The 16,247-nt window shown below is 42.1% G+C and overlaps 2 protein-coding genes across 2 annotated transcripts; both read right to left on the reverse strand.

The window, feature by feature from the left end:
* Window positions 1-1,360: 1,360 nt before the first annotated feature.
* LOC146178055 (kunitz-type serine protease inhibitor 6-like) lies at window positions 1,361-6,657 on the reverse strand. Its single transcript, XM_084581937.1, has 4 exons — window positions 6,616-6,657; window positions 2,439-2,624; window positions 2,290-2,337; window positions 1,361-1,749 (listed from the first exon to the last, which is right to left on the reverse strand). Exons 2-4 carry the CDS (start codon window positions 2,557-2,559, stop codon window positions 1,538-1,540), a joined length of 381 nt encoding a protein of 126 aa, XP_084438063.1. The 5' UTR covers window positions 2,560-2,624; window positions 6,616-6,657; the 3' UTR covers window positions 1,361-1,537.
* Window positions 6,658-7,159: 502 nt separating this feature from the next.
* LOC146178056 (thrombin inhibitor hemalin-like) lies at window positions 7,160-10,508 on the reverse strand. The gene is made up of 3 exons (XM_084581938.1): window positions 10,335-10,508; window positions 9,706-9,753; window positions 7,160-7,436 (listed from the first exon to the last, which is right to left on the reverse strand). Exons 1-3 carry the CDS (start codon window positions 10,468-10,470, stop codon window positions 7,243-7,245), a joined length of 378 nt encoding a protein of 125 aa, XP_084438064.1. The 5' UTR covers window positions 10,471-10,508; the 3' UTR covers window positions 7,160-7,242.
* Between the last annotated feature and the right edge of the window lie 5,739 nt (window positions 10,509-16,247).

The following is a 16,247-nucleotide window of genomic DNA, read 5'->3' on the forward strand; positions in this document are numbered from 1 at the left end:
GGCCACATCGTGACCTTCGAGGTGTCGGACTGCAAGAGTGCCCGGTGAACAATTAGGTGTTTGTTAATTTGATTCTCTCGTGTATTCTTTATTGCAAGCCTCTGCGTTATTGAATACATCGGTAGATGCATGCTTAGCGTTTGTTTTCTGTGAACCTGTCATCTGCACATTTTAGGTACTCGAGTGTATTCCTCTGTATCATCTCTTGCGGTGTATAAAGATTGTTTTGTTCGTTACTTTGACTCCGACCCTTACTCTGACTTGAAAGGGCGAAAGCTGGCTTCCAAACAGCCACCTCTTTCTGTGACTACAAGGTAGTTGAATTCCAGCTGAGCTTGCCACGCAGGTCGAGGGCATCACCTTTGCGACCGGAACAGCTACCCCCACTCACTCTAAGGGTGTTGGGAGTGTGCGCACCGTTAAGGGCGCATCGTTAATAATCTTCCATTTATTAACGGGCGACACGCATATTGGAAAATTAACGCGCTACCTTGTTAGATGGACTGGGTTTGGAAATGGGATTTAGATGAAATACTGAATGAACACAAAACTGCTCGGAGCATTTGAATGGTAGATTAAACACCAATTTTCAAACAGGTTGTTATTTCTGTCAACAATTTTCCTATACATTGCTCGTTCCCACTCTTATTTCACACCATATTTTGAAGGTAAATGCCCACAAAAGAAAGCTTAAGTGTCAAACTGACAGTTGGGATCTGATGAAATGATATTGACTGCACAGAATAAATAGGGTTAGGTTATTTTATTTTTCTATTTGCAGGTTGTTCAGTGTCAACCTTAAGTTATTAAATTGCATTTCAGAAAAACCTTAAGGAAGGCACCCTTGCGCCATATAACAAAGTCACATCGTGGCAGTCTGCCCGTGTCCTTTTTTCATAACAGTATATTCAGGTTATTTCAAGCGCGAAGATGGTTCGAATATTATCCGTTCATTTTCTGGAGCAAGTGCGAGATCAGTGAATATTTATGCTGGAGCTGAACAGGCGCGTCCTTCATATCGCAAGAACAATTTCGGTATTTTATTGCGTTTTCCCTACTGATTTAGCTTTGATGCCGGTGTTGGGAATCGGGAGTCTTCATCTATGCGCCGTTAGCAATTTGATTGCTGTGCCTCATGCTTATAGTGAAGTGGTAGGTTTGTTCCGCAGTCTTATAATTCAAAGGTGACCGCTTCATTTTCAGAAAATGTGGCGTTTCTGGGCGATTAAAATGTTGTTGATAAGAAAAGAACAACAGAGCCCGTTAGAAACTATTCACTTTCTAGTCACGTTCAGACCGCCCACACCGCCTTTCCGCTGCGAAAGGTGTCAAATCATGCAAACAGAAAGAAGATGCCAGTCGTGTAAATCAAATTTATTAATATGTCTTAAGTGCTTTACACATTCTACAAGCAGCTTTGTCATCTTTACAACTAAATATTTAGGACATACTTGTCAATTATTCTCAATTTGAACATTCTAGATTGAAAACTTATGGCACTCTCGTAATCAAGAAGCAGTAAGTGCTGTATGGGCTCCTATGGGAGCATCGGCTCGGGCCACCAAGGGGCCGGAGGGGCGCAGACACGCATGCATTGGCGCATGGTCTCGAAGTTGTTGCCGTTGCTGTCGCAGCCGCCGTAGATGAATGGCCGGCATTGCTTTGTATGAGCGTCGTAGTAGAAGCGAGGGAAGGAAGCCATACAAGGACCGGAGTGCGGGGGACGGCGGCAAACATCATCCACAGTTGCTGAGGGAAGAAAATTTAAACTATCATAATTGGAGAAAATAAGTGCTACAAAGACAGGATACAGCGAGATGCACAGTTCCAAATGCCCAGACTGTGACATTACTGATTCAGTATTGATTCATTGGCACGCTTGGAGGATACTGGATTATACCATAGCAATATGTAGAATCCCCTTCTGCCTCGTTTTACGGGTTAATTGGAAACTCATTGTTAGGCGCCGTCTGAGCGGAACCTTTCTTTGAATTACTGGGCTTCTTGAGCACGTTTATGAAGATCGTTTAAAAATTTAGGTGGATCGATATCTCGCTCAGTTCTATGTTGTTTAAAATTACTTTCAGTATTTGCTTGTCAACAGCCCCCTAGTAACGTCGCCTCCTTATAGGGAGTGCAGCAATGCATGATCTTGAAGATGATGCATTGCTGCTATATATATGCATGCATATATTAGCAGAAATTTAATGCAAAACTTGGTAAATATTTTTTTCCAGACGAAACGGTAATGATATTAAGGCTATTTTAAGAAATTGAAACTGTACATACTGGGCTGTGCAATGAGCGCCTCTAGAGGTTCTCCGGGCAACGAAATAGCTGTAAAGAGAGAATGAAAGATGCGTTGACGTTGCTGAGAAATGAGCAGTTGCTCTCTAACTTGTTTTACTCAACGATATAAAAAAAAAAGAAACACTCACGTTTTTTGGCAGAACAGGTCATTTCGCACTGTTGCTTAGTCTCGTATCGGTTCTGGTTGCCACCGCAGCCGGCGTAGATGAACTGTTCGCACTTGCCAGACTGGGCGTTGAACCACCACATAGGAATCGTTGCCTTGCAGGGTCCGCTTTCATACTTCTGGTCACAGTCTCCTCCGAAAACAGGTGCTGATGAAGAAATGAAAGCTCTAATTACATTACTGAAAATACCAATATATTTTCAATCTTACGAAGCTAAAGGCACCATCTGTACAAGGACAAAATAAATTCAAATTTTTTTGAAGAAATGCAAATATTGTTAAAACTTAGCATTGGGCTCAACGTCTTCGAGAACGTTTTGTAATTATTTTGTCAATGTTATTAACCACGTAGTTTGTTGTAATTAAAGCAGTCCGGCCGTGATATATATATATATATATATATATATATATATATATATATATATATATATATATATATATATATATATATATATATATATATACATCTCCTGCTATATATATAGTGATATATATATATATATATATTTCTACTTTGTGTTTAATTATCTTTCCCCTAAACAGATTACACTACTAATTTCTGTGATTATCCAAGTAAACATAAAAAAAAGGCATAAAGTACCATCCCCAACGCTTTCTTTGGCCTCGCGGACTGTTGGCTTCTTTCCTTCATATATATATATATATATATTTTTTTTTTTTCATAGTTGTATGTTGGCTGCGCCAAGGCTCAGAGGGAGAGCCAAGACGAACATGAACCACCTTTGCAGGTTGCGAAGTTGTTCGAAACTAGGTTTGGCCCACCAGGGGCGCAGCGGGGTTTACGGAGCTTCTCCCAAGCGAATACCTCTAGGAAAGCCGAGCGCCAGGCCGAGGGACGCTTGTACCCATTTTTGTACAGGTGGGTGTCTGCCGGTGGGTTTCGAACTGACCACCTCCCGCAGCCGCGACGGGCGCTCTAACCACTATATATATATATATATATATATATATATATATATATATATATATATATATATATATATATATATATATATATATATATATATATATATATATACATATATATATATATATATATATATATATATATATATATATATATATATATATATATATATATATATATGTTAATGAACGCAGGAGATGTCTGCGTGTTACTGATACAATAAAAATTTAGTGACAAACACTTTCACAAACACAACCACACACATATGTGTTTCAAGGAGTGTCTATCAACCCTGTGTCTTAAACGTTATTAAGGTTCTTGTAGCTGGCGCCGCCGAAGACTCATCAAACCATGGACCGAGAACATGTTCAAGGCGCAGGGCTGTGTCTTTAACCAAGCCTAACATTTTTGCAGTGCCCTGCGATGTGCAAAAACCCTATGGCAGCAGGTTATCAAATGTTCGAGATTGTCACACACATCACATGTAGAGTGCAGAGAGCTGCTTGCTATAACGAGTTTATGTATAGAGAAGTTCGCGTAAGACACATATAAGCGAATTCAGTGAAGGCAATTACGATAGCATCTGTTCAAATCGTGGGGTATTCGGAGGACGTGGGTGTGTCTATTTGATGTAGACGTCGGTAATGGTGCTCCGGGTCACACCACAGAGAGCTCTGCAATTGCCATGATTAGGGGATACAAGTCTTGCTGCATCTCTTCCTGAGAACTGGATTAGAAATTTTCTTAACGAATCTTTGAGTACTAGTTCATTAGCGGCGCGGCGTAGTCATTGCCCGCCATGCCGCCGTAAGCACTGTAGCTCATTGCGGTGACGCAGCTCGCAGGGATCAGTGTGAAGGCCATTTACGATAATGATGAGCTGTTCCTGAATCCGCAATCACTTAAGCAATTGTATTGCAGCGCGACCATCATTGAAGATAACACATGGTGCAGGAGGTTTTTGTTCCGTTATGGTTGCATTTCATTGAAGCAAAAATAAAAAAAAAAAACTTTGGTTGTAATATTGTCGATGAGTTTTCAATGACCCTCGCTTCTCTACGAGCAACCTGCTTTCAGAGATTATTAAACTCTGAAAACAGGTAAAGAAAGTGTTCTTTTTATGAAGCAGAGATGTTCGTCCATCATTGGACTGCAACTGTTCATCATGGCAACATATCTGTGGGGGTACTGATGGGTGCCATACCAAATGCCCAAAAGTGTGCCTCGATTTATTGAACACTGAACTCCTGATGGCTACATTGAGGCCCGCTGCCGCAGCATTGTTCATAAGCCAACGGCTAATACAACTACCGTGTGCAGATATGAACAATACTGTTCCTCTCAGCTGATGGCATTACTACTAGCCAATGCGTAGCATCCAAACATGTCCAGCCAGCCTAATGGGTCAACGTTTGGACGGCTTGGTAAATGCGGTCAGTGACACCCCCCGTTTTCGCCGACGTCGATTTGATTGTAGTATGTTGCATGTAGCTGGAAATGTGGCGTGGCTTTCGTTATATCGGAATTAGAAGCAGAGGACGGAGGTCTGGTTAAATAAGACCAAAAAAACATGCGTCCAATGTTGCGACAGAAAGTCTCAGTCATCTTTTTTTTTTTTTTTTTTGCCAGTGAAAACATGCGAAATTTCGCTATCAGCATCCCTCATTTGTACACTGGGATAAACTGTTGTATGGCCTTGAATTTTAACGAACAAGTTTCGGCTGTTGATGGGCATTTATTGGTCTCACGGTAAGGTACATATTGAGCTGTAAATGTACTTTGTAGTACTGAGTTTCAATGTTATGGCTGATCACGATTTTAATAGATTTATGATATCTAAAACGTCCGCCTTTGTTTTGTAGATGCTAATGAGATACGCTCGTACTCAAAAATACAGGACCGCAAAATGTCACATGCATATGTACAGTGCACCAGCTTTCATGCTAAGGCACCCCATGCAGTTTTCATGGGGTGCCCCAAGGAAGTGTGTTGGGGCCATTATTGTTTTTATTACATATTATTGATCTTAGAACTGATCTTGATCCCAGCGTGCTTATCAGGCTGTTTCAGACGATTGTGCGCCTTTTCAAGGAATAACTTCGATTAGTGGCCAAATTCATCTTAACTTCTGTCTGGCTAAGGTTTATAAATGGCGTAAAACGTGGGACATGAAAGTTTACACTGATAAGACCGTCGTTCCTCGCTTCGCTCGCAGAAATGCTCCGCTCTCTTTTATCTACAGGCTAGGTTCTCTTTTGGAATAGGCCAAGTACAAGTATTTGGGTGTCACGCTTACTAATACTTTGTCATGAAATTTACATATAGATAACATCTGCTCTTCCGCTTTACGTAAACTACACTTTTTAAGATAAGGTCAACATTCTCCCTCGAGCGTAAAATTACTTGTTTACGATTTACTAATTAGACCGAAACTTGAATATGCATGCGTTGTTTGGGACCCGTTTACTAAACACAATATCACCCGTTTAGAAAAGCTACAAAGAAATGCTGTGATGTTTATTTACTGTAAATGTTCTCCGTATGACTCACTCTCTGAATTAATGCAGGTTAATGGTATTGAATGTCTTGATCAACGAAGAAAAAAATTACGCTTGCAATTTTTTTTCGAACTTTGGAACTGAGCCTTAGCTATTAACCCTTCACCATATCTGTCGCTTTTATCAACGAGGCATAGGCGCCGCCATCATCCTAACTCCCTGACGCCGTATTTCGCTCGAACTTATTTATTCAAGTTTTCATTTTTTCCTCGTACAGTAACCGACTGGAATGATTCATTATTGCCTTTCTCCACATCTTGATGTTTATTAACTTTGTTATTATTGCTGTTGCCATGTTCGCATCCTGCTTGGACCTGTACAAGGTTCGCAGTATTGAATAAAGAAAGAAAGAAAGAAAGAAAGAAAGAAAGAAAGAAAGAAAGAAAGAAAGAAAGAAAGAAAGAAAGAAAGAAAGAAAGAAAGAAAGAAAGAAAGAAAGAAAGAAAGAAAGAAAGAAAGAAAGAAACATGTGAACGAAAATGTTTGTTTTCTCCCAGTTCACTTTTCAAATAGTTACCCCTCCATGAAAGTAATTCGTCAAATATAGATATGCATGCTTCAGCAGTGATTTAATAAAAAAATTTGGAATGCTTTCCCGCTACTAGGTATCATGCCAATAAAATTACAGCACTTTAATGGACCATTGTACATACCAGGCAGTGCACTGAGCGCCAGTCGAGGTTCTCCGGGCCAGGAAATGGCTGTGCATATAACAAAAAGAAATTAATTGAAGAAAATAAGTAAGGCAACCGAAAAGGTTCTGTTATCAAATAGCTTCAGTAATGCGATCATTAAAACAGAAGTTTCCAAAATTGAAGAATGAAAATTTCTAGACTTTAGACTTCTCCAGACTTCGTCTCCTTTAATGGATTTTACACAAGTGTTTCTGGAAGCATCTCAGCTGGAATTTATTTCGAACGGATCAGTATCACAAAATGTTTTATGTCACCTATATATTAGGACAATTTAGCAAAAAGGCAGTCGATGTCATAAGAATAGAAGCTAGCTGCGGCACCCTGAAAACATGCAATGGAGTTCGTCATAAAAAACGGAAACTATTTCTTCACGTACGCAGCATTGAAGACTGCAGCTATAGAAGCAGCAGATAAGGATCATGCAAAAAGAAAGAAATATTGTACACCATTGAGAATACTGAAAAAATATTTTATTAGTTTTTATTAATTTGGCCCAATATTAACACTTTTCCGCAGTTCCGGAATGCTAAACTAACAGAGTCGAGTGAATGTTCAACGGCATCTGAAGTTTCAGTTTTGAAATAATCACTCACGTTTCTCGGCAGAACAGGTCATTTCGCACTGTCGCTTGGTCTCGTATCGGTTCTGGTTGCCTCCGCAGCCGCCGTAGATGAACTGTTCACACTTTCCAGACTGGGCGTTGTACCACCACATAGGAATCACTGCTTTGCAGGGCCCGGTTTCATACTTCTGGTCGCAGTTTCCTCCGAAAACAGGTGCTGATGATAGAAATGAAAGCACTAATTAGATTAGTGAAAATACCAATATATTTTCAATTATACGAAGCTAAAGGTGCCATCTATATCAGGACAAAATAAATTCAATTCTTTTAGGGCCCTGCAGATTTTAATGAAATCTCAGTATTGGACTCCACGTCGTCAGGACCTTTTTTGTCACCATTTTCCCAGCCTTGTTATCAGCGTAGTTGGTTATGGTTAAAGCAGTCTTCCCGTGAGAGAGAGAGGGAGAGAAATTGTAATGATAGCAGGAGATGTCTGCCTGGTACTGATCGTAACAAGCGACTCCTGATGTAGGTGAGAAAAAAAAGAAGACGGAGATCAAAATAATTAAAAAAACAATAAAAAGTTGATGACAAGCACTTTCACACAAGAAAACACACAGAGAAAAGGTATTAAGACCTTTGTAGCTCGAGCAGCCGAAGCCGCATCACACAAAGGAACGAGAACATGTTCAAGCCGCAGGGTATGTCTTTAGCGAAGCATTAATTAAGTCGCAATGTCCTGCGATATGCGATGAACCTTTGGCAGGAGGTTATCAAATATTCGAAATCGTCACACACATCACATGTAGAGTAAAGAGGGCTGCTAGCTATACCGAATTTATGTATAAAGTAGTTTGTGTACGCCACATTCAGGCACATCGGTGGAGGCGATTACGATGGCAACTGCGAAAATTGTGTGGCATTTGGAAGGTGTGAGTGGGTCTTTTCGATGTAGAGGTGTGTGTTGGTGGTTCGGGTAATACCACAGACTGCGCTTAAATTGCCATGATTCAAATCTTGCTGCATACCTTCGTGACAATGGGAATAAAATTATTCTTGATGAATCTTCATGTACTAATTTAACAGCGGCGTCGGCGCAGTCATTGCCTGCAATGCCGCTGTAAGCAGGTAAACACTGTAGCACCATGCGGTGACGTAGCTCGCAGTCCTCAGTGTTAAAGTTACTTAAGTCAATAATGAGTTGTTCATGAAATCGTGATGATTAAAGCAATTGTGCAGCGCGAAAGTCATTGAAGACAACCCATCGTGCAGGAGGGTTTTGTTTCGTGATTGTCGCTTGCATTGAAACTAAAATAAAAATAGTTAAGGGTTGTAATTATGTCGCTGAGTTTTCAATGACCCTTGCTTTTCAACGAGGAACTGTTTGAGGTTGTTAAACTAGGGAAGCCCGTATAGAGGGACAAACCGAGATATGCATTAACTACCGGTTATGTTGTAAAAATTGTTCTTTTTATGAAATAAGGTATTCGCCCATCATTTCACTGGAATTGTCCATCATGGCAACCTATCTGTGGTGGTACTGAGGGGCCATACCAAATGCCCCAAATTGTGCCTCGGAATTATTGAGCACTGAGCTCCGCTTGGCTACATTGACGCCCGCTGTGCAGCTATATGCATAAGCCAGCAGCTAACACAACTACCGTGTGCAGATATGACAGGTACTGTTCCGCTCAGCATATGGCGTTACTACCAGCCAATATGTAGCACTCAAACATGTCCAGCTAGCTTAATGGGCCAATATTTCCACGGAATGGTAAATGCGGTCGGTGACACTCGCCGGTGTTGCCGCCGTCGATTTGAGGGAGGTATGATGCGCGTAGCTGAATATGTAGAGTTGCTTTCGTTATATCAGAATCAGAAGCAGCGGACGGAGGTCTCGTAAATAAGAGCAAAACAACGTGTCTCCAAAGCTGCGGGATAGAGTCACTATGATCTTTCTTTTTCTTTTTTTTTTGCCTGTTAAAACGTGCGACATTCCCCAATCAGCGTCGCTCGTTTGTGCACTCGGGTAGACTGTTGTCAGGCCTTGCGTTTTAACGAACAAGTTTCAGCTTTTGATGACCATTAAGTGGTGTCACTGTCGGTTACAGATTGTGCGGTAATTTTACTTTGTAGTGCTCAGTATCAATGTTATGGCTGATAAAGATTTTAATAGATATAGCACATGCAAAATGTCCGCCTTTGTTTTGTATCTTTATAATCATATATGCTTTGATTTACTTAAAGATATAGCACCTTAAAACGCCACATATCGAAATGTAATTCACCAGGTTTCATGCAAATATGTGAGCAAAACTTTTCAATTTTCGCTTTTCAATTTACTCATAAATACCCCTCCAAGAAAATAGTATGGCAAATATAAATATGCTTATTTCAGCAGTGACTTAAAAAAATTTTCAATTCTTTTGCTCTACTGCGTTACATGGCAATACAATTACAGCATTTTAATGGACCATTGTACATACCAGGCAGTGCACTGAGCGCCAGTCGAGGTTCTCCGGGCCAGGAAATGGCTGTGAATATCCAACAAAAATAATTGAAGAAAATAAGCAATGCAAACGAAAAGATTCTGTCATCAAAAAGCTTGGGTGGTTCGATCATTAGAAGAAAAGTTTCCGATATCGAAGAATCAAAATATCTCGACTTTAGACGTCTTCACACTTCGTCTCCTTTAATGCATTTTACACAAGTGTTTCTAGAAGCATCTCAGCTGCAATTTATTTCGAAAGGATCAGTATCACAAAATGTTTTCTGCCACCTACATATTCAGAAAATTTAGCAAAAGGTAGTCGATGTCTTAAGAGTAGAAGTTTGCTGCGGCATCCTGAAAACATAGAATGGAGTTCGTTTTAAAGAACGGAAATAATCTCTTCACCTACGCAGCATTGAACACTACTCCGATAGAAGCAGCAGTTTATGTTCATGACTGAAGAAAGAAATATTGGACACGTTGCCAATAGCGAAAAGAAAAATATTTGTGGTTTTTATTACTTTGGCCCAAATTAACACTTTTTCGCTATTCCTGAACGCTAAACTAAGAGTCGAGTAAATGTTCAACGGCATCTGATGTTTCAGTTTTGCAATAAACACTCACGTTTCTCGGCTGAACAGGTCATTTCGCACTGTCGCTTAGTCTCGTATCGGTTCTGGTTGCCTCCGCAGCCGCCATAGATGAACTGTTCACACTTGCCAGACTGGGCGTTGAACCACCACATAGGAATCATCGCCATGCAGGGTCCGCTTTCATATTTCTGGTCGCACTTTCCTCCGAAAACTGGTGCTGATGAAGAAACGAAAGCTCTAATAAGATTACTGGAATTATTAATATTGATACAAACTATAGTCGACGACGAAACGGAGACAATCAGTGTCTAGTTGACGTAGACGATGAAGTGGTTGCTAGTTGGCGTAGACGACGAAGTTGGTTGCCTGGAACCGCGCTCAGACCGCTGCTCGAACCGCTCTCGGACTTCGGCAGTCTTTTAAGCTCAGGGCGCTGCCTGAATGTTTGGCTCAATACCCGTTACAGTCTGGTGGAGGTGCTGGGTACGCTTTCCCACGTTTACACTCTTCATGACGGATCTGACTCCGGTCCACCAGCGACTCAGTCGCCACCTCCGCGGAGAGTCACCTGAGGTTGGGCCCCTTGCCACCCCTACGAGGATCACGCAGCCGCAACTCTCGAGCCACCTCGACATGGCTACTGATCCCAGGCTCTCAAATCCGATCCTTTGCCACCTGCCGCGAACACCACCATTTTTTCACGGCGACGTCTTCGAAGACGCTGAGGATTGGCTAGCGACCGACCTTCGAGCGAGTGGCTCGGTACAACGGCTGGAGTGACAAGCGAAATCTCAATAATGTTTACTTCGTCCTAGAAGAGTCTGCGCGTACTTGGTTCGAAAACCACGAGGGCGCCCTTTCCACCTGGCAAGCATTTTGCCGTGAACTTCTGACCACCTTCCCAAACGCCGACCGCCGCGAGAAAGCTGAAGCTGCACTTCAGTCCAGAAACCAGCGGCCAAATGAAAGCGTACGCATGTTCTGTGAAGACATGACCCGTCCTTTCTAGCGCGCAGACCCCAATATGAAAGAGGAGACGAAGCTTCGCCACCTCATGCGTGGAGGTAAGCAGGAGCTGTTTGCGGGCCTCGTTCGCAGTCCACCCCGTACCGTTGCTGAATTCCTCTCGGAAGCAACGACCATGGAAACGACGCTGCAACAACGGGCCCGGCAGTACAACCGAGATGTCAGCACCCTGGCCCCAGATGTTTTTTCGTCGTGCCATGGAGGAGGTGTGGACGCCTTACGTGACCTCATTCGGTCGGTTGTTCGAGAGGAACTCCAACGTTTCCGTCTGCCTCAAAGTGCGCCAGTGACATCACTGACCGAAGTCGTCAGAGATGAAGTACGCCAGGCTGCTCGTGAGTTCCCGGTCCCCAACGTACTGCAGCGCGTCGATGAAATGCCCACGCACACATCCGTTGTTCGTCAGGCAGCTGCCTACGATCCTGTCGCTACCATGCCTCCACGGGTCGACGACAAACGAACGTACGCGTTCGTTGCACGTCAAGCAACTGCCTGTGGCCCTATTGACCGACACCGGTGGTTAGCCACATCAGACCGTATGACGCATCGGCTCAAGCTGTGGTGCCTGTCACACGCCATCGCAAGTGGGACGTGTGGCGTACGCGGGACCGCAGGCCAATCTGCTACCACTGCGGGGAGGCCGGCCACCTTTACCGTGCATGCCCGTATCGCCGAGTGGGACTTCACGGATTCGCACCCGATGCGCCCTGTCCACGGAACGGCGAACGGCCGCTCGAAATAGAAGCTCATCTGTCGGCCAGTCAGAGGCCTGGGAGATACAGGCGCTATGACTCAGGATCGTCATATCCGCTTCGTCGTCGACTATAGTTTGTATCAATATATTATCTATCATATGAAGCTAAAGGTACCATTTGTACTAGGACCGAACATATTCAGTTCCTTTTAAGCCCTGCAGAATATAATTGAAACTTAGCATAGGACTCCAGGCCGCCCGGAACATTTCTTTCATTATTCTCCGAACCTTATTATCCGCGTAGTTCCTTGTAATTAAAGGAGTCCTCCCGGGAGAGAAAGAGAGAGAGAGATTTTATTGGTAGCAGGAGATGTTTGCCTGGTACTGATCCTAGCATGCTACCCCTGATGTGGGTCACGAAGATAGAAGGCGAAGGGAAATGATTAAGCTAAAGAAAAAGTTATTGACGTACAATTTCACATGCACAGATGCGTTTCAAATATGTAAATAAGAGGAAACAATGTGCCTCCAACGCTGCGCGATAGAGAATCTATGATCTTTCTTTTCTGTTTTTTTGCCTGTGAAAACATGCGAAATTCCCCAATCAGCATCGCTCATTTGTGCACTCGGGTTAAACTGTTGTCAGGCCTTGCGTTTTAAAGAACACGTTTCGGCTGTTGGTGTGCATTAAGTGGTCTCACTGTCCGTTACAGATTGAGCGGTAAATGAACTTAGTAGTACTCAGTATCAATGTTATGGCTGATGAAGATTTTAATAGATATAGTACTTCTAAAAAGTCGCGTTTGTTTTGTATATTTATTATCACATACGCTTTCATTCACTTGAACACATAGGACCGTAAAACGCCACGTATCGGAATGTATTTCATCAGATTTCGTGCAAATATGTGAGCAAAATGATTTGTTTTCCAGCTTTTCAATTTACTCATAAATACCCCTCCAAGAAAATAATTTGGCAAATATAAATATGAGTTTTTCAGCAGTGACCTAAAATAAATTTTCAAAGCTTTCGCACTACTGAGCTACATGGCATACAATTACAGCATTTTAATGGACCATTGTACATACCAGGCAGTCCACTGAGCGCCAGACGAGGTTCTCCGGGCCAGGAAATGGCTGTGAGTATAACAGAAAAATAATTGAAGAAAATAATTAATGCAAACGAAAAGATTCTGTAATCAAAAAGCTCGGGTGATGCGATCATTAAAACAAGAGTTTCCAAAATCGAAGAATCAAAATATCTCGACTTTAGACGATCATCACACTTAGTCTCCTTTAATGCATTCTACAAAAGTATTTCTGGAAGCATCTCAGCTGGAATTTATTTCGAAATGATCACTATCACAAAATGTGCTCTGCCACCTGCATATTAAAAAAATTAGCAAAAGACAGTCGATGTCATAAGAGTAGATGGTTGCGGCGGCATCCCGACAACATAGCATGGAGTTCGTTGCAAAGAACGGAAAGAAATTCTTCACCTTCGCAGCTGTCACGAAATCGCAGCATTAAAGACTACTGCGATGGAAGGAGCAGTTTATGTTCATGACTGAAGAAAGGAATATTGGAGACCTTGACAATACTGAAAAAAATACTTTTCGTTCATATTACTTTGGCCCAATATTAACACTTTTTCGCAATTCCTGAACGCTAAACTAACAGAGTCGAGTGAATGTTGAACGGCATCTGAAGTTTCAGTTTTGCAAAAAACACTCACGTTTCTCGGCAGAACAGGTCATTTCGCACTGTTGCTTAGTCTCGTATCGATTCTGGTTGCCACCGCAGCCGCCGTAGATGAACTGTTCACACTTGCCAGACTGGGCGTTGAACCACCACATAGGAATCGTTGCCTTGCAGGGTCCGCATTCATACTTCTGGTCGCAGTCTCCTCCGAAAACAGGTGCTGATGAAGAAATGAAAGCTCTAATAAGATTACTGGAATAACTAAATTATTTTCCATCATAGAAAGCTAAAGGTACCATTTGTACCAGTACCATATAAATTCGGTTGTTATTAAGCACTGAAGATTTTAGTGAAATCTTAGCATTAGACTCCAGGTCGTCCGTAACTTTTCTTACATTATCTTCCGAACCTTAGTATCCGCTTAGTTCCTTGTAATTAAAGCAGTCCACCCGTGAGAGAAAGAGAGAGATTTTATTGGTAGTAGGAGATGTCTGCCTGGTACTGATCCTAGCATGCTACCCCTGATGTGGGTCACAAAGAAGAGAAGGCGAAGGGAAATCATTAAAAATAAAATTAAGTTATTGACACACAATTTTCGCACGCAGAGATGCATTTCAAAGAGTCTCTATCAACCTTGTGTCTTAGAGAAACGGTATTAAGACCTTTGTAGCTCGGGCAGCCGAGGACGCATCACAAAAAGGAACAAGAACGTGTTCAAGACGCAGGGTAGTGCTTTAGCCAAGCCAAATTAATTCGCAATGTCCTGATATTTGCAATGAACCTTTGGCAGGAGGTTATCAAATGTTCGAAAACGTCACACATCACATGAAGAGTAAAGAGGGCTGCTAGCTATAACGAATATGTGCATAAAGAACTTTTTGTACGCCACATTCAAGCCACTTCGGTGGAGGCATTACTATGGTTTCTGCTGAGATTGTGTGGCATTTGGTAAACGTGAGTGGGTCTATTCGATGTAGAGGTGGGTATTGGTGATCCGGATCACACGACAGAGAGAGCTTAAATTGCCATGATTCGCTGGCTACCTATCTTGCTGCATCTCTTCTTGAGAATGAGGTTAGAATTACTCTTGATGAAACTTTGTGTATTAGCTCAGTAGCGGCGTCGGTGTAATCATGTCCCGCCATGCCGCTGTAAGCACGCAGCCACTATAGCACAACGCGGTGAGGCAGCTCGCAGGTCTCAGTGTGCAGGTTATTTAAGTCACTGATGAGCTGTTCATGAATCATTGATGATATAAGCAAGTTTTTGTTCCGTGATGGTCGCATGGTATTGAAGCACAACCACAACACAATTTTGGATGTAGGAAAATGTTCGCCCCGCACATTACTACAACTGTCCACCATGTCAACCTGTATGCGGTGGTACTGTAGATGCCATACCAAATTCCCAGAAGTGTGCCTCGGAATTATTGAACACTGAGCTCCAAATGGCTGTATTGAGTCCCAGTTTCGCAGCATTGTGCATAAGCCAACGGCAAACACAACTACCGTGTGCAGACGTGGCAGGTAACCTTCTGCTCAGCTGATAGCATTACTAGCAGGCAATATGTAGCACAGAAACATGTCCAGCTGTCTTAATTGGCCAACATTTGCATGGCATGTTAAATGCGGTCGGTGACACTCCCCGATGTCGCCTACGTAGATTTGAGAGTAGTATGATGCACGTACCTGGAAATGTTGCGTTGCTTTCGTTATATTGGAATTGCCTCGTGATATCAGGTCTCGTTAAAATAAGAGGAAACATTTGCCTCCAATGTTGGGAGATAGATTCTCCACCATCTTTCCTCTTTTTTTTTCCAGTGAAAGCATGCGACACTCCGCTATCAGAATCACCCATTTGTGAACTTGGGTAAACTGTTGTATGGCCTTCCATTATAAAGAATAAATTTCGGTTGTTGATGTGCATTAATTGTTCTCACTGCCAGCTACAGATTGAGCGGTAAAATTGCTTAGTGGTTCTGAGTACCAGATTTATGGGTGAGGAAGATTTAAACGGATATAGGGCATTTAAAAAGCCTTCCTTTGTTCAGTATTTTTTAATATGAGATCTGCCCTGATTTACTCGATGCATGAGACCGTAAAACACCACGTATCTAAATTTACTGCACCAGGTTTTATGCAAATATGTGCGCAAAATTGTGTCCTTCTCTTTTCTCTTTACACATTATTATTCCACCACGAAAATAATTCGGCAAATATAAATATGCATATTTCAGCGGTGCCTTAATAAAAATTTCAATGCTTTCGCACTAGGGCGCGACAGGGCAATACAATTACAGCACTTTAAAGGACCATTGTACTTACCAGGCAGTGCACTGAGCGCCAGTCGAGGTTCTCCGGACCAGGAAATGGCTGCGAATATAAGAACAAAAATATTTGAAGAAAATAAGTAATTATCATCAAGAACCTTGGGCGATGCAGATATATGTTCACCTTTCATGCATTTTACACACGTTTTTCTTTAGGCTTCTAAGCTGGAATTTATTTCAAAGGTATCACTATAG

The sequence above is a fragment of the Amblyomma maculatum genome, chromosome 10 (assembly GCF_055883805.1).
Source record: "Amblyomma maculatum isolate TAMU_Amacu chromosome 10, ASM5588380v1, whole genome shotgun sequence".
In the NCBI taxonomy this organism is placed as follows: Eukaryota; Metazoa; Arthropoda; class Arachnida; order Ixodida; family Ixodidae; genus Amblyomma; species Amblyomma maculatum.